Genomic DNA, 23,618 nt, shown 5'->3' with positions numbered 1-23,618 from the left:
CGGTCGAGTTATTTATCATTTCGGAATCCTATACCGTCGGACCTCCTATTTTCGCCCGCCAGTTCCTCGTTTTCTTCTTCTTATATTTTCGCACGTAAATAAACAACTTTTCTTTTTACCTATCGAACGGCGTCTGCTGGTTGGTTGGGGAGGTCTCAATCAACCAGAGGGCAGCTTTCTTGTGCAAATACATGAGTTGGCCAGCTATGATTTGGGCGGTCATATTGCTTGCTGTTAGATGTCGTCACCAGGTGCCAAACGTCATTTCCAATTTTTTGGAAAATAGCTCGACACTGCAAAACCTGAGTGACGATATCTTACAAAGTCACGAAATTTTGTCCAACCCCCCGGAAAGTCAGAGAAAAGTGAGGAAAAGTCGAGAACCTCGAAACTTTTCTCTCAGCAGAAAATCGCATCTTTTCCATTTCTAGAGTTTTTGCACTCAAATTTTTTGTAAAAAGAATTCTTTAAGAACTCATAAAAAAATTTAAAAAAATAAAAAACCGGTACTTAATGATATGCTCAAAATCCGTGATAAGTCAGCAGAAAGTAGGGGAGTTTGGAAATCCAAGAGAACTTGTCTCCTTGAAAGCTGACCGAAATGTTAGCCCATTTGGCTGAAAGCACATCGAAACTATTTTTATGATCAACTCGACTCAAGTTGACTTCGGTTTTTTGAGAAGCAGAAAGATTTTAATCGGCAATTACCTACCGAAAATCCCCCCAGGAAGCTCTGGTAGGATAGGATAGGGGACTGTGGCGGCCGAGAGTCGCAGAGCGCCAAAGAGCGCTGTAAAAGCGGCTTCCATGTATGTATATAATTACTGAAAATGCTCATTGCTCATTTATGAGTTGAGTTTAAAAATGTCTGATGTGTGTGTATTCTACTTTCCATTTTAAGTGCTTTATCATGCATAGAGTCAACATTCTTACAGCAAGTGTTCTAAAAAAAACTTAATATCTTTGTTACAGATTCGCGATCAGTGCAAAGATCTAATCCTTACTGATGAGACCCTCCAGGAAATCATGTCAAGATTGCGGTCAGCGATCGAGACGGGATTATCAAAAGACCACCACGACTCAGCGATAGTCAAATGTTTCATCACATACATCCAGGATTTACCAAACGGAAAAGGTAAGTAACGTCTGAAAATTCAATTAACCTCCAGTACTCTTAAGGAAGCAAGAAACTGCTTTCTATGGCAAATTGCGGGATGTCGGTCGTTTGACTCCTGAAGGACATCGTAATGAACTTACTAGGTGTATTTTGAACCACAAAGTAAAAGTCAGGGACATGCTCCTGAGTTATAAATAATAACTTCCCCTCCGGCCATTAAACCACAAAGTGCACCCTATCTCCAGAAGGAGTTTTCCAAGTTCAGGGAAAGAACAGTAATCCAGTTAAATCTTATAACCTTAGGCAGAAAGAAATATTTGTTAATGAGCGTTCTTTACATTTTCGCTATTAAAAATGTGCTATATTAAGTAAGGGGACTCTGAGAGGGGATGAATGTCTTTAAATGGCTTTAAATTTTCCCAGATCAAAATGTTTAAAAAGCATCATCACAATGTAGAAGTTCGCAAAGACAATCTTACCTTTAGCAAAAATGGAGAAAATTCTTCAAGGGGTGAATCAATTTTAAGAAATTTAATCGTTCAAAGAAACAAAATCTTCTTTGGATGGATATCTAATTTCAGTAAAAAAAAGAAAAAGAAAAAAAAAAAAAAACTAGCAACTTTCTAATGTCAATAGTTGTTTACTGGTGGCTGATTTATTTTCTATAACCTACCCTAACTTTCTACCTCCGCTTTTCCTACTTTAGATTTTAACTCTTTTTTTTCTTTTTTTGCCACAGAAAAGGGGAAATTCTTAGCCCTTGACCTGGGAGGCACAAACTTCAGAGTTCTCATCATTCATCTCGATGAAAACCACTTCGACATGCAGAGTAAAATTTATGCTATTCCTGAAAAAATCATGGTCGGCACTGGAGAACAGGTAAAATCTTTCTTTTGATTTCTGTCTTTTTTGAATTACATACACTATCACAACAAAAATAAAAATACCTAAAAAGCATGGAGCTTTATAGTATATCATCTGGTAAGGACCTGATCATGAGGAATTAGAATGTGAAAATTCCATGTAAGGCCCATGTCCTACCTCCTACCCTGGGCAGTTGTAATCTGTGAATTATGAATCCACAGGGGCATCTCATTTCTGAAAATATCAATTCTCAGAACTTGGTTGACATTTTAGATCTAATTCCGTTTCTTTTTTTGTCACAGCTGTTTGATCATATCGCACAGTGTTTAGCAGACTTCATGAAAGAGCAGGATGTTCACACAGAAAAGCTACCTCTGGGTTTCACTTTCAGCTTTCCCCTCCGCCAAGTTGGGCTCACTAAAGGATTACTAGAACGATGGACAAAGGGTTTCAATTGCTCCGGTGTTGTCGGCCTGGATGTTGTCCAACTTTTGAAAGATGCACTTGCTCGCCGAAACGTATGTATTGATTATATTGTGTTTTAATTTGGTTTCCAGAAATTTCAAGTTTAAGTTCGTATGCCATTTTCTTACAGTATTCCTACAGCTCCGAAAGTAATGTTACACAGTTATTTAGAAGCCAGAAATGATAAGATTTAATGGTAGCAATCAGCATCAGCTAGGAACAGTAGCCTTTGCCGTAGAAACGGTTGATCTGAATCACATCAGCTTCTCTCTTCTTTTTCTTCTTTTTTCCGGCCTGTTCATTCTTTCACTATTTCAAGAAGTTTTCTTCAGTGGTAGCACTCAAATATCTTTTCCTCTAGTCGGTAAACCTCTTGTCATAGTCTTTTAGCCTATGAGGTACATCAAATCTTAAGAGTTGATTGTATGACATAAGCACAAATTTGAAACAGAGTAGAATTTTTCAAAATAGAACATAAGTTGAAGGTTTAAAAATAGATATTGAAACAGTGCTCATTAACACAACTAAAGTTTCCTACAGTTTTGTTTGGTGCAAGGAGAGTCAGCCTTACGGAGTCACCCATGATTCATTAGTGAAAGTATGACTCCTATTTGTCTGTAACATATTAGACTTCAATACTGAGTCTGTGATCAAGAGCTCCATTGATAAGTTGGTCAACGACGTAAATTAACTATTGACCCAACTGTTTTGTCACAAATTTAACTGTTTTCCCTGCGGTTCTTTACCGCAGCATTTATGTCCATATCTTTTCTTCATACTTACATCATGCCAGTTTCTTAACTACGCTATTCTACAGGATTTTCATGAAGTTCGGTCATGAGTATAACAATTTTCAGAGGTTTTATAGGAATTACTTAATTTATTCTTGTGGGAAAAATTAGGTTCTGTTTGAAGAATAATTTTGAGTCTATTTTTAATGTGTAGACCCTTTGGATGGCAATGTTTAAATGAAAAGAGAGGTAGAGACAAATTACTTAATTGTGTAGGAATGTAGGGAATATGTTTATATTTGAGATCGAGTAAGAAAAAAGCGTTTTCTATTTCTCTTGGAATGCTCAACTTGCAGGATATAAAAGTGGAAGTTTCTGCCATTTTAAATGATGCCACCGGAACCCTTATGTCATGTGCATTTCAAGAATTTGATTGTTCGATCGGTATAATTGTTGGTAAGTAACCAACGGGTTACATTTTGCTGGGAAAAAATTTGCTCTTGTAGAATGCTTCATTAATGATGAATTCGTGTTTCATGAATGCGGGAATCTTTACTTTGAATGTTGAATTTTCTTATTGTCTCTTTCAGCAGGGATTTCCCTATTGGAATATTTTTACAGTGTCACCATGCTTTATCACAGGCCTAAATTCCCATCCACCAATCATTTATTTTTATCCCCAAAAATTGCATGCTGAGGAATAAGTCATGCAAAATTCAGGAGCGGAATCAGATCTAACCATTTAGCTTGATTTAGACAAATGCTACTGCTTAGTTGAACAATTTGGGATCAACTGGCGCTTATTAGCCAAAACCTACAAGCCGATAAACTTGCTTTTCGAGAAATTTTAATATTGCTTAATGCGAGGCTCTTGATAAGCATTGTTGTTAAAATTTCTGTACAATTCTTATTAATTTCAAGCGTGCATAATTTATTCATTGAGCTTCAAGTAAGCCTCCATTTAAGCTACTATTAATTTTCACAATAAGCAAGCGTACAGGCCTTTTTTTTCTTGCGTACATCAGTGATGTGATATCACTTTGCTTTAATATTATCCTAAAGTTGAAATCAAATTATTTCAGTAAATTATGAGGTTGAAAAATGTTTAAAGAAGCAACCTAAGTTCACTACAATGTTAATAAATTATCAATTGCACCCAGTCTCTGACCATTAAATTTATTAATTAGTTTTGAATTTTCAGGTACAAAACTTGCCATATAGTTTACCACATGGAAAATGGTGGCTGAGGGATACAGCAACTGGCTTGGTGTATTGTTTAAGGGTTGAAACTCAAGCATGTTGGCACATTTAAAGGACCAGGGCTGTCCAAAGCCATTCAACCCTTGAACAATAGATTTAGCCGCTCACCTGACTTCCTATCAGCCGCATTTTTTCGTGTCGTAGACGATGATCACGTTCTGAATGAATGCAAAGAATAAAAATTGATCCATTATCCTAGCAACAATAAGATTTATTGTTCTTTAATTGTAGATCGCAAAAATCAAAATCTTGCGTCCACGGTTACCCCTGATTCACCTCATTTTCTGAAGACTAATACAAAAAATGTTCACAGAGGGATAAGGGACTCAACCTTTCTTGCAATCCTTTTAAGGAGAAATCTTGATTATAATGAAGTTACTCAGAAAAACACTCTTTCATGTTTTATTCATGTCTCATGTTTCACGTTCATTCTCATTTAATACTATCTGAAGTTATGTCAAATCTACCATGGTAAACGTTTCCTAAAAGAGAAAATTATTATTGGAGGCTCATTGGAGCTCAACAACATTCTTTTTTCTCGCAATATTTTTGTCAAATAAATTGGGAGATTCCTATCATGACATCAGCACGATAAAGTATCTTGCTTAACATAATGGTTTTTTTTTTATTTATTCATTTATTTTTCTCTACTCATTTCAATATGTTTTTTCATGTATGCATGTATCATGTTTTAACAATTCTGGGGAATTAAATTCACTTTGTATAACTCAGGATGTCCAAATTGAAGTGTGCGCCATTCTCAACGATACCACGGGAACGCTTATGTCTTGCGCCTGGAAGAATCCCAACTGCAAAATTGGAATCATTGTCGGTATGTCAATTTTAATGATTCTCTCTTCGTTGTTTATAGTTTTGTTTTTCATTTTCAGTAAATACAGGGTTATTCAAAAGTTACGCATCACTGGTCATGAGGGTTGTGGCCATTTGAAATTGTTGAGTTGCCCCCCCCCCCCCCCCCCCCGCCCCGAGGGGATCAAAAACTGAAAAGTACGTAAAAAAGTTTCCCCCTCGGTATGAGCAAACACGTCTTAAACCGCAAATTGATATCATGATTAAGAACTAAAGTTATGATCAGTGGTGCGTGACTTTTGAATAACCCTGTAAACTGGTCACCTTAATTGAATGGCTTGCCCATAAAACTCTATTGCAACGTCTCAGGAGTGCAGGAAGCTCCAAGACGCCAATAATTTTTCTAAAATCCAGGGTTTTTGCCCAAAGCTATATTTCCAGTTTACCCTGCAGCCAAATGGGGTTCTATTTTATTGGGAAATGCCCCAATGATGGTAAATTGTGTGATTTACCCCTTTTTTTTAGTTTTGAAGGGGGGGAAATGATGAAATATTTGACATTACCTCACAGTCAGTGATTCGCCTTCTATTTTCTACACTCCTGCGACGTTTCAGTTCTCCTCTGGCCTAGATATTTTCCTTGATAAAGAGAAAAACAATGAGAATATTCATCAAATTATTTCTTAGTATTTTCTTTCTTTTCAGTGTCAATTGTCTTCTCTTCACCTACTGTCTATATCATTCTTACCTATCCTTTTTATCCAAGTCACAAAAATGTTGATGTCTTCAACAATTATTGACTCCCATTTTTACAAGTCAATTCTTATATCATCATTCGTTGATGCATACTTAGTTTTCTATTAAAGGGATAAGAGAAGAATACATTTTTTACTCTTCCCAACGTTTAACTTACATTTTTACAGAATGTTTCCTGATAATTTCTGACTCATCTTTCTGCAAATTACTTCAGCTTCTTTCTTATCACTGAATGCATCATCTGTGCTTCTTTAATAACCGCATGAACTTTTTATACTCAGCTGTAACTTCTGTGCTTCTTCATCTTCTCCCTTCTGCTATTTTCAATACTTTTTTCTGTTCTTGAAACTCTGTTCTCATCTTCTTTCTCTTTTACTTTTCTAGCAATTCTCTTTTTTAGTTTCTTTGAGCCTGAAGAAAGTCATTTAGCTCAACTATTTGAGGTCAATAACTATCTAACTGAAATAAAAAATCATTTATTCAAAATGATGGAAGGTCTAGTCCACACCAAAGTTTTTGGAATCAACGGAAAAATACACATTTGAAAAAATTCAATTGGTTTTTCTGAAGAAAATCAAGCATAATAGATTTTTAAGCGTTGCAAAAGGCATTAACTTGAATGACCAAAAAGTTGCAAAATTTCATTTTATAAATTATAAAACCCGTTTTAATGTTTTGATTACTTTCGACAACACTGTCAACCAGGACTTTCAGGCAGGAGAGAGGAAAGGAGTCTACAGACCTGCAGTCCTAGGATCCTATACCTCCTGATTAACAGTAGAGGTCTATTAATGCAATTATAATCAACCTCCTCAGAAAGCCTACTTACAGTGTAATCATCTGAAATTCTGAGTCAAAAAATGTCTACATAATTTACTGGCAGTGAGAACACAAGAGCTGAGCTCTGAGACTACCCTTTTCCCAAGTGAAATCTTTGATGACATACTAAATGTTCAGCAGAGAATGAATCATGGTGGTTTCACTGATCTGCCTAAAATTCTATGTTTTTATGGTTCATAATCAGTCAATTGGACGTATTTCTATCAAACGGAACTAAGCGCCAATTTGAGTTCCTTTTGAGGAATTTAGAATCCCGGATAGCGTGTTCTGTCAAACGGATCTAAGCGCCATGGAAAAGCATTGCGAGTATAGGACGGAATAAGCCGGACGCCCGATTCCGCCGCCAATCCAAGCCCCCCTCTACCTTCCTCACCCTATGGCGCTCAGGTCCGTTTGATAGAAATACGTCCAATTGTTATTTTTCTTTCACCATGACGAAGGGAATTTTTCTCTCTTCAAGTAATCATCATCAATCTTTTCCTTTACTACTAAGTTGAACTAAGTTGTACTAAGTTGCTACTAAGTTGATTTCTCTCTCCTTCTTTATTGATAAATATTTAATTTTGATTTCTCAGGAACGGGCAGTAACGCTTGTTATGTGGAGAAAGTTGAAAATGCAGAATTATTCGATGGAGACAAATCAAAACCGTACGTCATTATCAACACCGAGTGGGGAGCTTTTGGAGATGATGGAGCTCTGGACCTCATTCTAACAGAGTACGACCGCACTATCGATAGCGAGTCCATCAATCCAGGAAAACAATTGTAAGTTAATTTACTTATCTTAGAGGAGGTCTTCGAGTAATGGGACTCTATGAGAAGAGTTTCATAAACAGGGTTGCTGGCAGTCCGCAAAGCTGGGAAAGTTGGGGAATTTGCAGCAACTGAGAAAAGTCAGGAAATTTGTGTATAGTGTTAAGTAGAAGTGAGTAATTTAAAGGGAAAAATCCAAGTGGAAGTATAATTCGAATGTCTGGGAAAGTCAGAGAATCCGAAAATTTCGGAGTTAGGGAAGAGTCAGGAGATGTGGAGATGAAGAAATTATAGCAACCCTGATAAACCACCTTGCAAAAAGGTATTCATGACTCTCCAGTAGACTATCACAGATCACAGTTTGGTTAATTTTTTCGTCTCTTTAATAAAAAAAAAATCGCAGACTCAGATTGGTTTTTCCCACACAAAATGTATTGGTGAAGTTGATAACGAGAACCCTGCATCTAGGAACTAACATTTCCTAGTGATCACGATTTTGTCGGCAGAAAAGAACTTTGAAAAGCATAGTTACTGGAAGCGTATAAAATGCTGACTTTCAACAGTAATAAGAATTGAATCGTTAAATTTTTAGCTGCCTGACTTTGTATAATTTGTATTCTCTCTCCTGTGCTCTCCTGCAAAGTTCAGAAAAATCCATGTAAACGCATTAATCATGTAAAGAATTTGAATAATAAGGACCTCAACAATATAATTGATACTAAGCACTATGAAAAACTAGAGGGTGATGCCCCCTAGCTGCTACCCAGACCAACCCAAAAGGCGCCTTTGAGGCCTGCTTTGCAGGTATCCTCGAGTTTATCTGAATAGAGCAAGCTCATGAAACTATTTCCTATTGGTAGCCTCAGGAACAATGAAAATGGGCCAGGTAGATCTCTAAGGTTTCCTAAGTTCTTCTCAGAATGCCTATTTTATGTTTATCCTCATGCCTTAGAAATTCAAGGGCTTGACCTGGTTTTTAGATTTGTTTTTCTTTGGGTTTCCTGGTCTTAAGGAATAATTTGTCATTTTTGTTGCAGGTTTGAAAAAATGATAAGTGGTATGTACATGGGTGAACTTGCAAGGTTAGCTCTAGTGAAATTCACAAAAGAAAAACACATGTTCCATGGACAAGGATCAGAACAACTCTTTACAAAAGGCAGTTTCCTCACAAAATATGTTTCAGAAATCGAAAGGTAATTAGTTTTTGTCTTTGTTCTATTGAAGCCAAAATATTTTTGAAAGGTTTACAAGAAGGGAGCACTATTAAACTATTCTTAGCGTCTCTGATGTTGCACTTGGTTTTGGCTCGATTTTAATCTCATTCATCAATGAAAAGAGATCATTTGTCATCAGTTTTCCTTTAAGTATAATCCTCTTGTGATCGGCGTAAAAACTTGGTCTATCAGCCATAAAAAACACAGAATGTGTGAGCCTTTGATATACCTCAAAATTGAAGTATCAAATTATTGAAGTGCACAGCCGTAGAGTCCCCGACAAATAAGTTTTTACACTTTAAGACAGCGACAAAAGATCGACTGACATCATTGTAGCAAATAAATGCAAGAATCAAGGTGGCATGTCGATGGTGTCTGAAAGTGCGCAAACTTATTTGGAGCAGACTTTAGTATGTCCCAAGATCCTTCCTGCATTCTAGCAGATTTTTATTAGTTTCAAATTCCTTTCACCATAATTTCCCATGATTGCAAAATATTTCTCTACCTATTTTTAAATTCTGTGCTAGGGCTGTTCTATCGGTTGTTGGTAAGCTACCGAAACAGTTCCGTTAAGAAACGTTACGATAAGAGCACTCTTACCGATTGTGATCTGAGTTTTCGGAGCTGACAAAAATAAGCTGTTGCCTTGTGTACATCTATTTTATGCCCCCCCCCCTTCCCCGCGCCAGGCAATCTAACAAACTGACACAAGGGGCAACGATGCATTGAGCGAAAGCTCTCAAAACTCCGATAAAGCCGGCTGTTAACAATATCATCGCCACTGTTGGTACTAACACCAGTTTCGGTAAAAGACGATACCGATAGTGTTCCGGCAAGAATTTGTTTGAACACCCCTATTCTGTGCATCCAAAGTATGAGAGCTTTTATATCTCTATTTACCTGTAATAATACTTTGAAAAGTAAAAAACCAATGAGATATCATCGTATGAAATTTTTTTTTAAAAAAATGTGTTTAATTTATTTCAGTGACCCACCAGGAAGTTTCGACAACTGCCGGCAAATTCTAGAAAAGTTAGGATTAGGACATGCCACTGAACAAGACTGTATCAATGTACGTTATATATGTGAATGTGTCTCTCGGCGAGCGGCCCACCTGGTTTCAGCAGGTGCTGCCACCCTCATCAACAAGATGGAAGTCAACTCCGTCACAGTCGGAGTTGATGGATCTGTTTATCGGTTCCATCCGCATTTCCATAGTTTAATGATAGAAAAAATTGCTGCTCTTATCGATACCTCTAAGTATAAGGTATGATATAGATTTTCTTATTTTCATTCATATGTTTGAAAATTGCATCTAGAGCTATTACTGTTCAGTTTTATAGTTTGATGTTTACCTTCAAGTTGTTTTAGACCTGAAAATATTGAGAAGTCATAAGGAGCCAGACTTTGACAGCAAGATTGGTGAGAAATATTCAGACACTTTTCTTGACTTGAGACTCAGTGACACTTGCTGCAATAAAAGCGGTCACTGGAGTGTGGGGTCCAACCGCTGGAACCCACAGTGGGCCAACTCTAGTAAAGCTGAGATGATTGCAAAACAGTGCAGGAGCACAATTGACCAAAACGCCAAGTATCATGGCAACGCATCTGGCTGTCTAGTGACCAGCTGTTCGCATATTTATACTGCCAATTTCATTAATCATATCCTAATAGGGTCACTTAAAAGTTTAGGACCTCTTTGAAATCTTCAGACCACTTTTTGCTCGTCCTTTCAAACCTACTCCCGCTACACTACTCCCAAAGTTTTCACCGTTACTGAGACTTATTAGTGTAACACTGCTCTTAAATTCAGTTATAGCAAAATTTGACATGCCCCCTTCAAATTTGGGAGACAGAGCTTAGGAGCGCTATCTGGTGCAAAATTTTGCACACTACTCCCTTGTGATAAGTTTTTGATATCCTCCTCACAATTTAGCAACAGTACAATCCAATCGCTCGCAAGGAGACCCCTGACAATCTTTATCAAATACCTCTCATTCAAAGTACAAAATTTTCTTGTTGTAAGAAGAGACTTTCCTGTATTGAAATATTAAAGAAAAAAATGTTTCTCGCCTTCTAAAAATATTTCAAAATATTTGAAAAAAAGTTTTCTAGACATTTATTTTTCCCTCCACAATTTATGGCAATTCTAAGTAGAGTTGATCTCATGCACTATTCTTGTAAAATTGCATCAAACTTTTGCCATATCATATCAGTGAACCAATATGTAAATGAATTTACTAAATACTTTTTTTAGATCTCTCTCCTAAAGCATAGTGCACAGACTTTTCCTCTGCAGGGGGCCAGAAGAAAATTTGTAAATATATTAAATGGTTACACCTTGGCATTGCATTTTACATATTTACGTCACGGAGGTCTGACATTTCTCTCCTAGTTAAAAATCATTCAGTTGTGATAGTGGTTGTCAGATTGCATTATTAACACCTGACGGTATCTACTTACAATAGTGCTATATGTAAAGCCTTGAAAAATTCAAAAGCCTATTAAATAATTTGCAAGAAGACAGAATGGCTCATCAACTGAATCATTAGATTGTGTTCAATACTCAAAAAAATTGATCTCACAATTTTTTGCTAAATATTTGAGAGGAATCTGAATGATGGCATGTATTTTTATTTCCTATTATTTCAGCACCTAGAATCGGATTTAAGTTTTAAATTCCGCATGTTATGCTATAATTATTGTATTTCTTCTTTCAGTTTGATCTGATGCTTTCTGAAGATGGCAGTGGGCGTGGTGCTGCACTGGTAGCAGCCGTCGCCTGCAGAGAACGGTGAAACACATCACAAATGTAAGGAAAAGGAGCTGATGCCTTTCCACCACGAACTTGTAAAGTAAGGCAGACTCAAATTCTAGGTATTTGCATTCAACTTAAATTTTAATTCCTCAGTTTTGCCTGCTCATTTTATGGCCACGCTTGCCGAGCTCCACCTTCTTCGAGTCAATACCAGGATTTAACGGGACTAGTCTGATAGTTATGTAGAAGAAACTTGTTTTAAAGATCAATGAAGCCAAGCTTATTGTTATCTTGTCGAGAAGTAATAAAATTGAAGACTGTAAATCTATTTATTTTTATCAATATTGTTCAAAATTTGTGTAGTTTTTATTCATTAAGTTGTTTGTTTGCAAAATTTTAATGGTACGTTAGACCTTTTCTCTGTGATAATTTTGATTCAAACTCAGTTTTAAACTAAATGAAATGGTGGTTACTAACTGTAGATTTAATTATTAGCTCTCAATCATTCTGTAACTTTTTCTTTTGATTTGTTTATGATATTTTTTCTTCCTTTATCCTTTGATTCCACGTCAATAGTTGGTCTAATCAATGAAAAGTGTAGATGATTATCTCCATTTTAGCTCAACAAAAAAAGCACATTTTCTGAAACTAGATTAATAACTTAATTAGGTGGTAATGATGGATCTCTCTCCCAAATGATGAAACTTGTTTAACAGAAGTGTTCTGACCGGGTAGTATTGCCAATTTGCAAGGAAACATCATTCTAATATCTTTTTAAGAATAATTGTAAAGTTGGTAAATTTTTACAATACCTACAAAACGGGTCAAAAATAAACGAGAAACAAAAAAGTCCTTACCACCTACAGCACATTCTCTTTTTTTATTTCCCCTCCAATTTTATTTTAATATTACCAAACCTTCTTTTGTACTTATCAATATGTTCTTAATTAAATCTCTCATGAGTCTAAAAAGTAACCGATGCTATTCTTTAGTTTTATTGTCTCTCCTAAATCTTCTGAAACTGATAAATTTATTCGTTTGAATCATAACTTTGAATATCTAATCAGTTAGTTATCAAAGGAACAGGTTAAAAGGCAGAGAAATTTTTCTTCAAGAAAAGATGAACAATATTGTTTTGTAATTATTAGCTGTCAGACTTTGAATGTAATTAAAGTGTAATTATTGTAAGAATCCATGAGCTCAAGCCGGGAATGAATGGCTGTATAATGAAGTGAAAATTAAATCAATGTATTTAATGATGTTTTGCAAAATGGAATGAAAAAAGGTCCTTGATTTCAAAACCAAAATTGTTTTAATCCACAAATTTAATTTCAGATATTAAGTTTACTGTCACTGATAAGAAGCAAGTTCATCTCAAAGTAATGTCGTAAAGTTCAGTGAGTTTAAAAAAGTTATTTATGAAAGCTTTGATAGCTATGTATGAGCCTTGTAAAAAAGAAAGAGTTCCCTTTTCTCACTTGTATTATCTATAAAACTAGAGTGGAATGAACATTAATTTAAGATGCAACTAAATTCATCAGAGTTTTAGAAAATTCAACGTGATCTGAGTCCACTTCAAGTATGCTTGATATCGTATGAAATCAAGGACCTATTTTGCGAAATGCCTTATTTTTATCGATCAATGTCTAAACTGAGCAGTTTATTTATTTTTTTGATTTACATATTTATTAATTCATATCTTCGCCTGCTCTTTTTTATTTATTTATCCAAGTTGACTTTTCCTTCTTATTTCACAATTTTGATTACTTTTTTCTTTTATCACGAAATCATTCATCCTTTATTCTCATATTTATGTTCTCCTCCCTTCCATAATATATTCATTTTGTTGTTTTTTGTTCTTTCCTTTTTCATTCTGTTGTTACTGCAGTCAAAAAAAATCTTAATAGCAATAAGGTGAACATTAATACTTTTGTTTTGTTTTTATTTGATTTTTTCAGTTATTACAACATTTTGAATGCTCTGTATTTTTTTGTCTTGTAAGTGTTTAAAAACATTATTTAAAAAATTGGAAATTCATTCGTTATACATGTATGAAGAGTCAAAATGATACCTGAAAAGGCTAAAGCAGGAATGTCTGTCTCTCAGTTGAAACTCTTACAAGACTTTTTTGTCAAACAGTTCAAACCTACAAGCACTTACCGTGCGAGAATTTTCGTAAGTTTGTCCGTCATTTCAACTTGCTATTTTTGAGTATGAACAACTCCAAATGCAAAATTATTTTTTTACATACTCTACATAAACGCCAAGAAACTCAGTTATGTATCAATCATCAAAGTGCATGCCTAAAATTTTGTTTGAAAAATTTCTTTTAAATTTCAAAATCGGTTCCCTCTTTTCATGGGCATGTTATTAAATACTGCAATGTATGAGCGTAATTTGTCTCTTTCTATGATGTGTGTATGTGATTCCTTTAAACTGAGCTACGCTTTTCAGTGTTATATCTAAGAGAGCTGGTTTTTCAAGAAAAGAGGCTGTGAAGTTTGTTGCCGACACAAAGTGTCTATCCATTATTGGTGTATAATATATTGCGAAAAGTAATGTCGTGTGAATACAAGTGACTTTCTAATGTTGAAAACTTTTGGTTTAACACTATTTTTTCAGAATTTTACCTAGAATGCTTCTATCAGTGTAATAAATGCAGGAGGGGTAAGCTCAATAATCGACTTGAGGAAAAAACTTGAAATATCAGTTAAATCCAAAAAGCTCCGTTCTAAGTACCTTACGGATAATAAAAAGATCATCTCTTAGCATCTTATTCCTTCTCTAGATAATGGAAAATCCTTCTCGTAAATTTTACTCCTAATCTCGTTGTAAATTCTTATTTTTGTACTTGTCAAGGAAGCTCTATTCCTACCACTTAACTTCTTAAAAGATGCTAATCTTGTCCAATGGCCCAAAAGCATCAATAATTTAACTGTGCACTGCACAGGATGGATCAGTTTTACAGTATTTTTTTATAAATTTATCAGATCTTGCATAATTTCTTCTGGAAACTGACATATATTTTACTGCATAATAATCGTGTTACACGTTAAATGCTGCATAATGATTATTATGTCCAAAATTTATTAGTAACAAATCTATGGTGAAACTACAAAAACACGTTATCAGATTGTGGTGCTGCAGACTTCTTGTCATATTTTATTTTTTACATGAAAAACCACTGAGTATCATTACTTCAAAACATTAGTGATTTTTTTTCTCTGTGTGATGATATTCTGTGAAAATCTCAAGTCATGATATTAGTTTGGTCTCTTTTTAAAAAATAAAATAGCAGAAATATTGAAACACCACAACCGACATACGTAATTATGGAGTTTCACCCTTGAAATATATAATTATATCAAAGTGTTGTATGTCTTTAATAGATATCAGCATTTTCCTATCCTCATATGGAGTTACAATAAATATTCAAGTTCAGCTTTAATGATACCTCAGAATTCGTACGTTCAGAACTGAAGTTTACTTTGAAATTGAAGAGTTTCAAAGATGAAGGAGAGTAATGTTCGCAGGATTCAGTTTGCAACAATAACTTTCAGCCTCACAATTGTCCAATTATTTACGATATTTTTTCAACTAAAATTTTGGCAGTGAATACATTGATGCTTGTTGTATGTTACCTATTGTACTATGATTTTAAAGTTTTAAATTCATATGGACAAGGTGCTGGTAGGACCTATTTTTTCTTAAATCAGAGAATCACTTAAAAGAATCTATTTTTTGAACAATTTATTTGTAGTCTCATTCTTTGCTAGGCACAGGAAAAAATCATTGAAAAGACAACTTCTTGGTTTCCAGTGTAATCATGTTAAGACTGATTGCAATTCATTTTAGTTTTTGGACGAAGAAGTTTTTCTATCTTATAATTTTCAAATGTACTTAAAAATCCTTCAAGAACATAGTGCAACTATTCAGGGACTGCGATCAAGACGTTTCTCTCGGAAATCCAAAATTAGGATAGCACATCCGTTCCTTAATGAGTACATCCTCTTTTAAAACCTGTGTTATAAATTCCAGTGAAATTCATAATTCAAATTTAAACTTACGAATTTCTCATAGACTAAACATTTTTGTAATATTAATTTGTACCACAGAACCATTCTATTCTATCTGGAAAAAAAAGGAAAACTGCAAAAGTTTATTTCTGAATTCAAAATTTATCCATGCATTAGTTCTAACTTTATTTCCTGTGGCTAATTTTATTTATTTCCCAGTTCTTTGTTTTTGTTGAGTTTTATTTATTAATTTATTCTATTCAATATTGTGTCCAACACTTACTTAGTGAAACCATTAAATTATTATCACCCCTTCTGTTTTTTTCTTTTTTTTTCCATGTGAAGCGCAGCTTAGTTACGATTGTTGTAAATTTAATTTACCGATACTTTGTAATTTTTCAAGTTGTATTATAAATACTAGTTTCGCTTTATTTCACCAAGTAAAAGAAGGAAAAACAATCCAAGAATGTAAAAGAAAATCCTGTGGCTGTCATTTGTTTGTAAAACAAAATTGATGTATGTACCAGACCCTTTTTTGTATTTTATATTTTAAAAGTAATAGAAGATTTACATGTACATTGATTTCCTTCTTACTGACCCCTTCAACTTCATTCTAAAGATTTTGGATTCAAGAACAAAATGCAATATTTTTTGTCAATGGTTGTGTTGATTTAATATTTTAATTAGAAAATAAAATAAAATGTAATATCTATTTTACCACCAACAGCAAATTCAATTTGGATGCCAACCTTTCACACACACCAAAAAAAAAGGAAAAGGAAAAAGCTTTTGAGGGAAAAATGTACTTTTTTATTAAGTTCTGAAAACTCTGAGTGTAGTACTTTATGTCAAGTGTCAGTGCTAGTGAACAGTTACAGATTTACTTCTAAAGGATAACTTTCCCAGGGTTTGCGCAAGTGTGCATCAGATCAGTCGAGCAGAACTGTCATAATTTTTCATGATACCATGTTATGAGTCTTACAAGGTAAAAAAAAAAACATTAATTTCTCATTGCCAAGTTTACCAAGATTATTACACTGCTGATATTTTTGACAAAGATCAGCAGTCAGGAAACTCAATTTTCAGAATTTGTAGTTGAATCGGCACTGTTCTTTTCACCTGAAAAAAATTGGGAGGCCTAATTTAAAAATGGATGAAGGAATAAATCAAAGAAGCTTCAGTAGGGAAGTCAAATGATAGATGATCACAACGTTTCACTTCATAATATCATCATTCTTGATTCAATGGGAGAATGAAATTATTCATCCTGAACAAGAGTAAAAATGCTTCCATTATTCCTTTGTATACTCAAAATAGCGGTGAAACGAAGGAAACACGAATCAATTAAGGTCTGTTGAACTTTTCGCTCTCGATATAATTTTTCAGATCATCTATAACAGTGTCGCAACTAACATTTTTTAAAAACTACGTAATTTCTGTTTTCAACATGCCTTTAGGACGATCCATGTTGTTGTCTTTTACACAAAGGAACATTTCTTGTTTTTGCTGCTTCAGTGTTGCTAGTGTTGCTATGAAAATTTCATTTTTTCACCAGAGAACCACAAGAATTAGATTGAAATTTGAGAGTCTATTCTCGCAGTGGTAAAGAAAAATAACTATTGGAAGTAAGAAATATTGAGATAAGTTCCTTCACTCAGGAGACGACAATATGTGTCAAAAAATTACTCAATTATTGAATACCTTTCATACTTCAACTTAAAATATTCAAACCTTAGAGTTACTGCAAGGTGTGGAGTTTTCGAGAGGGAGAACTTTTTTACAACTTTTCCTTCTGCATTGGACATTTATATATAGCATAGCTACAAAACAAACTCACCACTAAAGTGTGATCTGTTCATCTTTATTTCTTCTTCCTTTTGCTCCTGAAAAAAGAGGTTAAAAATATGTTATGGCTCAAATTTAAAAAGACATTGATTTCATGACAAATGCACAAACTATTTAAGGATGTTAATAATAATCAATTTTTAATAATGATTATGATAAAATATGATAATGAATAATGATAATAATAATACCAATCTTAATTACTGGCTTACATTCGTTTGAAGTAACAACTTCATCTGGGAAAAAGTTACTGCAAAATATAAAGGATCGAGTATAAAAAATTAAGTAAAGTACCGGGACATTTCGAGTGAGCCCCGCAATCTCATTTTCAACTAGAAAAAAGAAAGTAAAAATGATTCTTGTTAGATTATCACTGATAATAGATTGTTGTTGAGTTCTTGTGAGACAGAGACTGGAAGTATTGAGTTTCGGTCTCACAAGAACAGCAATTCTACGATTCATTTTTGTTTTCTTTTTCCGGTTGTAAATGAGGTTGTAACTAATTCGAAACAACTTGGTTGTTCTACTGGATTTTTTTATCTGATATTTTATATATTGCAGCAGCCCTCCTCCAAAGTTGGGTAATTTTTTTCTGTGTTTTTTGGCTGATTATGTTGTTTTTTATCGAATATTCATCTGCCGGGAGTGCAGAAAAAGAATACTTACCAATTGTCGTTTGATCTCTGCTAGGATTTCTGCTTTCTCCAATTTCAATTTCTCCCACACCTCTAACTGTAGTTCACTTTGCTTTTTTCGAATAACTAATGTTTCAAAATCGGGTTGCATCTGTAGATATTCGGATTCCAAGGCTAAGTTTGTAATCCTAAGTTCCTCTATTTCTTTCTCCTGCTCAACAACCAGCAGTTTCTCTGCAATTCATATGAAGAATCCACAAAATTTTAACAAACTAATAGTCTCTCATACGGAAGCACGGAAAAGTTCAAGAGGTTTATTTGTAGTATGTTGTAAATCTTTAAAATGAAGGGTCTTTTTTTGTTACTCTTTCTTGTTCTTTTTAACTTACTTCTACTTTCTGGTCCTTAATTGTTTTCTTGTTTACTTTTTCTCGTCACTAGTCATATATGATCATTGACCAGCATCTACTTAGGTACTCAATCAAATTTTTCACAAAATGCGAAACTAAGTAAAGGTAGTAAGTAAAGGTAGGCAGTGGAAGTGGAATGGGTAGGTATGCAAGTTGATAACGAAGTCAGATAATGCATTGTTATTTCAGTCGACCATCAACTTATCAATCTCATATTTTGATTTAATCAAAATACAGGTAAGTACCTAGGTATCTAACTAATTTTATTGGAATCAGCTTAGGGCACAAACCTCTGATGTCCATTTTCTTCAATTCTGATTTATTTGCATTGAAATAGGTACGGTCATAAGTACTTAAAGTATTTACCAGAAGTACTGAGAAAAATTTGATTTCTTCTATTTTAAGTAATGCAGCTGCAATTTTAATATTCCTCTTTTTCTTTTTTTTCCTTTTTTTCCTTTTTTTTTCAGTCAATTCTCAAATCATCTTTCCTCTTAAAGGGAGAAAAAAATTACCTCCTCTGTTTCAGTAAAAAGAGGAACCAGAAAAACTTATACCTACATTTCAAGTGCCCTTCAGTCTATTTCTATATTTTCTTTATCTTTCGAAACTAAGTAAATATTTAATTTTCATTGGATTTGACTTTCTTGGTCAAGGTACAGTCACCTCATCAAAATTAAAAGAATAATGAAGTTACCTAGTTCAGGTAATGCCTTCAACTTAGTCTTCAGTTAATCATCTGCTACATGGGTAAGAAAGAGCTCATAACTTACTTGCATCAATATCCAGTTGAGTTTCATTATTCTCAAATTCCAGTTTTTGAATCTGGCCAAGAACATCCTGCATGCAGCTAGGCGCTCGTTCCCTTCCAGAAAAAGAACATCGGCGAGATAGACTGGTCCCCTGAGAAGTGATTGACATTTTCCGACGACTAAGATCCATACCTATTCAAATGGCAGCTAAGTCAAGTAGGCACTCGTGAGTTAAAATAAAAGCTGACAGGATTTTCTGAGGGCTATCTTGCAAGGAATGCAAGTCAGTACAATATAATATGTACCTATACTGCTTTTGGACCTTTAATCACTTAGATTCTGAAACAAGGAAATAAAATGCCTGGTTAATTTCAATTCCACATTGGGATAGTAAATACATATTACTGAATAAGAAAGTTTCAAAGGATGCAGAAATTTAAACTAAGTGATTTCCTTGAGCTCTCACACCCAATAGGTAGCACGAGCTGTAAAAAATTGGATTATAGGTTTACATGGTAAAATGATTGCTATTGTATAGGGGTGCCGTGTATGTTGTCTGTTCACTAATTGAAGGGGTCCCTGTTATTGACATTTATTGCAATCCAATTGAAATGAATTGCAAACAGTTTTTTAAGTATCTACTTAGATAAATTCTAAAGAAATTGTCACCCATTTTTTTTTTTTTTGCATAGGGAATTATCTACCATTTGCATAAATGGAATTTACTGTATTGACCGTTTAATATTGGCATTTACTGTCCCAATGATGTTCGTAAAGATATTGCAAGATAAACAAATTGCAAAATACCGACTGCAGATTGCAATTTGATTGCATTAAATTGCAAAATTACTTGAACATTTATACAGCGCAATGTGCTATTTAGGTATTGAGCAAATGTCCACGTACTGTCCATCAAAACTGTAATAGAAATCACACGTGAGCTTAAAATAAATGTAGGTACCTACCTACTCGCCTAGAATTTAGAAACCACCCGTTCATTCAATGCAAATTCGTGTTTCCTTTTTTTTATCCTCGTTTACCACCTCGTCGTTTCAAAATAATACAGAAAGGTACTTTACCTATGTCAGTATAATAAACTGTTGCCGATACCTACCTCTCAACACATCAACGTCCAAGGGGTGTGAAAGCAAGAAAGATAAGTACCTAACCTTCAAAAAAAAATTCGCTACTTTTGCGTACCTAATCTCGTGGTTTGCGGAGGCAATGCAGCACCGGAAACGGAAACACGAGAACTTCCGGAAACGACGTAGCCTCTGTTTACTATATCGTCACCTTCCGGCTGTAGTGTCACAAGCACTACATGCGACGTTTAAAAATTTCCGCCGCCATTTTATTTTAAACAGAGAAATTTCATGGGTTGACTCTGTTTGAAAATTTCACTGAATTTTACCGGCAGCACAAAGGAAATTCAATTTGTCGGACAGCTTTGTTGAGCAATATTTCTCTGTAAAAAAAAATAAAATGGCGGCGGAAATTTTTAAACGTCACATGGCGCTTGTGATACCTACTTTTGCCGGTGACGAAATAGGTTTCTCATCAATTTTACAGCCTGTACGAAACTCATAACTAAGAAATTTACACATTGAAAATTCACTTTACATTTCTCACCATTACATTATCACCGCCATTGGGCCGCCACACAGTAGAGCGTGTCAATAAAAGAATTCGGATATGATTATAAAACTTTAGGTAAGTAAGAGCTTTATTTCCTCGTTGATACGAGACGGGAAAGTTTAAAAATGGTTCCATCGGTTTTCTCGTAAAATTCCCTCCTAGCTTCACTTTCCTTAAAATGTTTACTTGACGTGACGAAATAATAAATCTTACGCCCGACCTCTCCGTGGCGCTCTCTCCACAGTTGCGTGGCGTGAATTGCGGTGCATTGGTTGCTATGTCATTTAAACCTATGGTAAAGAATCGATTATTAGGGCGTTCGCTGCAAAAACCCTGTTTATCGATCCTTTTCCATAGGTTTAAATGGCATAAAATCGATATATCGCAAAGAACGCCACGCCACTGCTCTCCACTGTGCGCCGCTCCGGTTAAATAGTGCATTATTGAAGATACTTAAGCGATTTTTCAAAAACATGTCATATTGATAGATTTTATTATCTGCTTAATCACATTCATTCATGCCCCGCATTCTAAAAATATTTGATCGTAAAATTATGGCCCAATAATTTTCTGCGGAAACTCCTCGGAACCATCTCTGCTGCCGATTATTGGAGACAACTCCCACACAGATTCTCCAACGGAGACAAGATGGTAGTTTCTAAACTTTTAGAGCGGTCAACGAAGTAGTTTGCTCAGGGCGGCATGAAACGTAAGGAAGAATTGAAATATTGGAAATTTCAGTGAAACATTTCATGAAATTCAAGAAGCTATGAAATATTTCATATTTTTCAGGGGCTGGACTATGCAACCCGCACTGAAACATACAAAAATAGAAGAAAGTAACATTTTTTACATTTTGCAAAATATGGAAAGGAACCGGTATTTTTCAATATCTTTCATAAATTTCTGATATTTCATGACAAATTTCACGTGAAATTTCGAGATTTTATTTTTCATGAAATTTTGCCACCCTGGGTTTGCTGCTTATTAAGACGTGTGCAACCTTTGGAAAATCCAAGGACCTTCACATGCGTGACATCTAAAAGCGTGAACTTTTCGAAAATGTAAGTACTAATTTTAAGTTCCATCCCCCCCTCCTTCCCGAAGAAGGTAATAAATATTGCCAGCAACATGGTGTAGCAACATTGATAAAACGTTACTTTTGCACCGGATTGCAACGATGAAAAGCAGGGGCGGAGCAAGGGCTGAAACCATGGGACGAATTTTGAAAAAAAAAAAAAAAACGATATGAGAGTGGGGAGGGTCCCCCTAACTGACAAGGAGGCAACCCGAGAGAGGTATGGGAGTCTTCCCCAGAGAATTTCGAAAAATAGGCGGTTACTCATAGAACGCGATTTTTGGCCTATTCATAGTAAAATCCACTATTTTTAAAGAAAAAAGATCCTCGAAAACTTTGGAGAGCAAATCCCCCCACTCCCCTCGCCTTGTCAATTGTGCCTTTTTTTACTTTTGGAGGGTGGACGTAGAATATTAAAATTTTCATCGATAGATAGTTCAAAATTCACAGTTTTGTTGTACAATTTTGAACCATTTTCCGGGGGAGTACCCCTGGCGGCCTGGCCCCCACTTGGGGGGTATTCCATACCCTCCAGATCCCCCGGTGAATGGACTCCCCCTCTTAAGGAATTCCTAGCTACACCACTGATCTCTGCAACCCTGGTAAAAATTGGCGATAAGAGCTGCGTTTCAAAATACATACATAAAGTCGCGATTATAGCGCCGCCTCGCGCTCTGCGACGCCCAATCGCCATTGCCCCCTATCCTCCCAGAGATCATCAGGCAATTGGCACCTTCTGATCTCCTCCTCCACCCCTTGTCGCCAACCTTTCACAGGACGTCCACGCCGTCGCCTTCCGGGAGGAACCCAATCGAAGACCTGCTTGGGCAACCGATCATCTGCCATCCTTCGCACATGTCCATACCAGACCAACTGCTTGGACCTGATATCGTGCACGATGTCCTTTTCCACACCCATTATCTCGCGTACCCTTTCATTGCGGATACGCTCTCTTCTCGATATCCCAGCAGACCTTCGCCAAAAGTCCATCTCGGTTGCCCTAAGCATGTCTTCAGTTCTTTTCTTAAGTTGCCAGACCTCACTCCCGTAAGTTACGATACTCTTCACGATGACGTTGTAAATTTTCCTTTTGGTCTCCTTGGAGATACTCTGGTCCCAGAGAACCCCATTTAGCATCGCGATAGCTTTCCTGCCTTGCACATTCCGATCTTTAATGGCCCGATCCAAATTTCCGTCCTTAGTTAACCAAACTCCGAGATATTTATACTCTTCACAGTCCAGGATCTTCCGGCCATCCTCCAGTTCAATGCTTTGCTGATCACCACCGATAACCAACTTCTCCGTCTTAACCACATTTACTTCCATTCCCCACTTTCGGTATACTTCCACTAGCTTCCGCGTCATGTAATTCGCATCTTCTTCGTCCTGAGCTATTACCACCTGATCATCAGCAAAGCACAGAGTATAAAGGGTGCCATCTTCACGTAGCGGGACGCCCATTCCCGAACAGCATCTTTTCCATTCCTTTAAAACTTCTTCCAGGTACACTTTAAATAAGGTTGGCGACAAACAACACCCTTGTTTCAGTCCTTTAGTAATTAAAAACCCCAACGATAACTCCCCATGCGATTTAACCCTAGAGAAAGCCCCACCATAAAATTCCTTAATAGCACTAATTAGTCCCCCACTAAAACCCCTTTTGTTCAAGGCTTCCCAAAG

General features: G+C 35.6%; 2 protein-coding genes across 5 annotated transcripts in view; one reads left to right on the top strand and one right to left on the bottom strand.

The window, feature by feature from the left end:
- Hex-A (Hexokinase A) overlaps positions 1-16,159 on the top strand; it is a 92,566-nt gene extending 76,407 nt beyond the window's left edge. For 3 of the 4 annotated variants that reach the window (XM_019055095.2, XM_019055094.2, XM_019055092.2), the window contains exons 2-9: positions 973-1,135; positions 1,857-1,996; positions 2,284-2,499; positions 5,170-5,269; positions 7,418-7,607; positions 8,633-8,788; positions 9,797-10,076; positions 11,530-16,159. In XM_019055095.2, the coding sequence (XP_018910640.1) occupies positions 973-1,135; positions 1,857-1,996; positions 2,284-2,499; positions 5,170-5,269; positions 7,418-7,607; positions 8,633-8,788; positions 9,797-10,076; positions 11,530-11,607 (1,323 nt within the window). In that variant the 3' untranslated portion in view covers positions 11,608-16,159. Of the gene's footprint in view, positions 1-972; positions 1,136-1,856; positions 1,997-2,283; positions 2,500-3,533; positions 3,634-5,169; positions 5,270-7,417; positions 7,608-8,632; positions 8,789-9,796; positions 10,077-11,529 lie in introns of all 4 variants that reach the window. The other variant, XM_019055093.2, reaches the window with a different exon arrangement.
- Positions 16,160-16,177: 18 nt separating this feature from the next.
- Positions 16,178-22,570, bottom strand: LOC109039569 (uncharacterized). The gene is made up of 4 exons (XM_019055097.2): positions 19,247-22,570; positions 18,095-18,297; positions 17,421-17,466; positions 16,178-16,702 (listed from the first exon to the last, which is right to left on the bottom strand). Exons 1-4 carry the CDS (start codon positions 19,413-19,415, stop codon positions 16,659-16,661), a joined length of 462 nt encoding a protein of 153 aa, XP_018910642.1. The 5' UTR covers positions 19,416-22,570; the 3' UTR covers positions 16,178-16,658.
- Between the last annotated feature and the right edge of the window lie 1,048 nt (positions 22,571-23,618).

Source organism: Bemisia tabaci, chromosome 2 (assembly GCF_918797505.1).
Source record: "Bemisia tabaci chromosome 2, PGI_BMITA_v3".
NCBI lineage: Eukaryota > Metazoa > Arthropoda > Insecta > Hemiptera > Aleyrodidae > Bemisia > Bemisia tabaci.
Note: the sequence above shows the minus strand (reverse complement) of the source record. Positions and strands in the feature narration are given on the sequence as shown.

Coding starts and splice junctions, on each gene's coding strand:
- LOC109039569 (XM_019055097.2), bottom strand. CDS start 19,415: ATGGATCTTAGTCGTCGGAAAATGTCAATCACTTCTCAGGGGACCAGT. Junction 18,298..19,246: donor TCAACTGGATATTGATGCAA/GTAAGTTATGAG, acceptor TATGAATTGCAG/AGAAACTGCTGGTTGTTGAG. Junction 17,467..18,094: donor CAGAGATCAAACGACAATTG/GTAAGTATTCTT, acceptor CTCTTTTTTCAG/GAGCAAAAGGAAGAAGAAAT.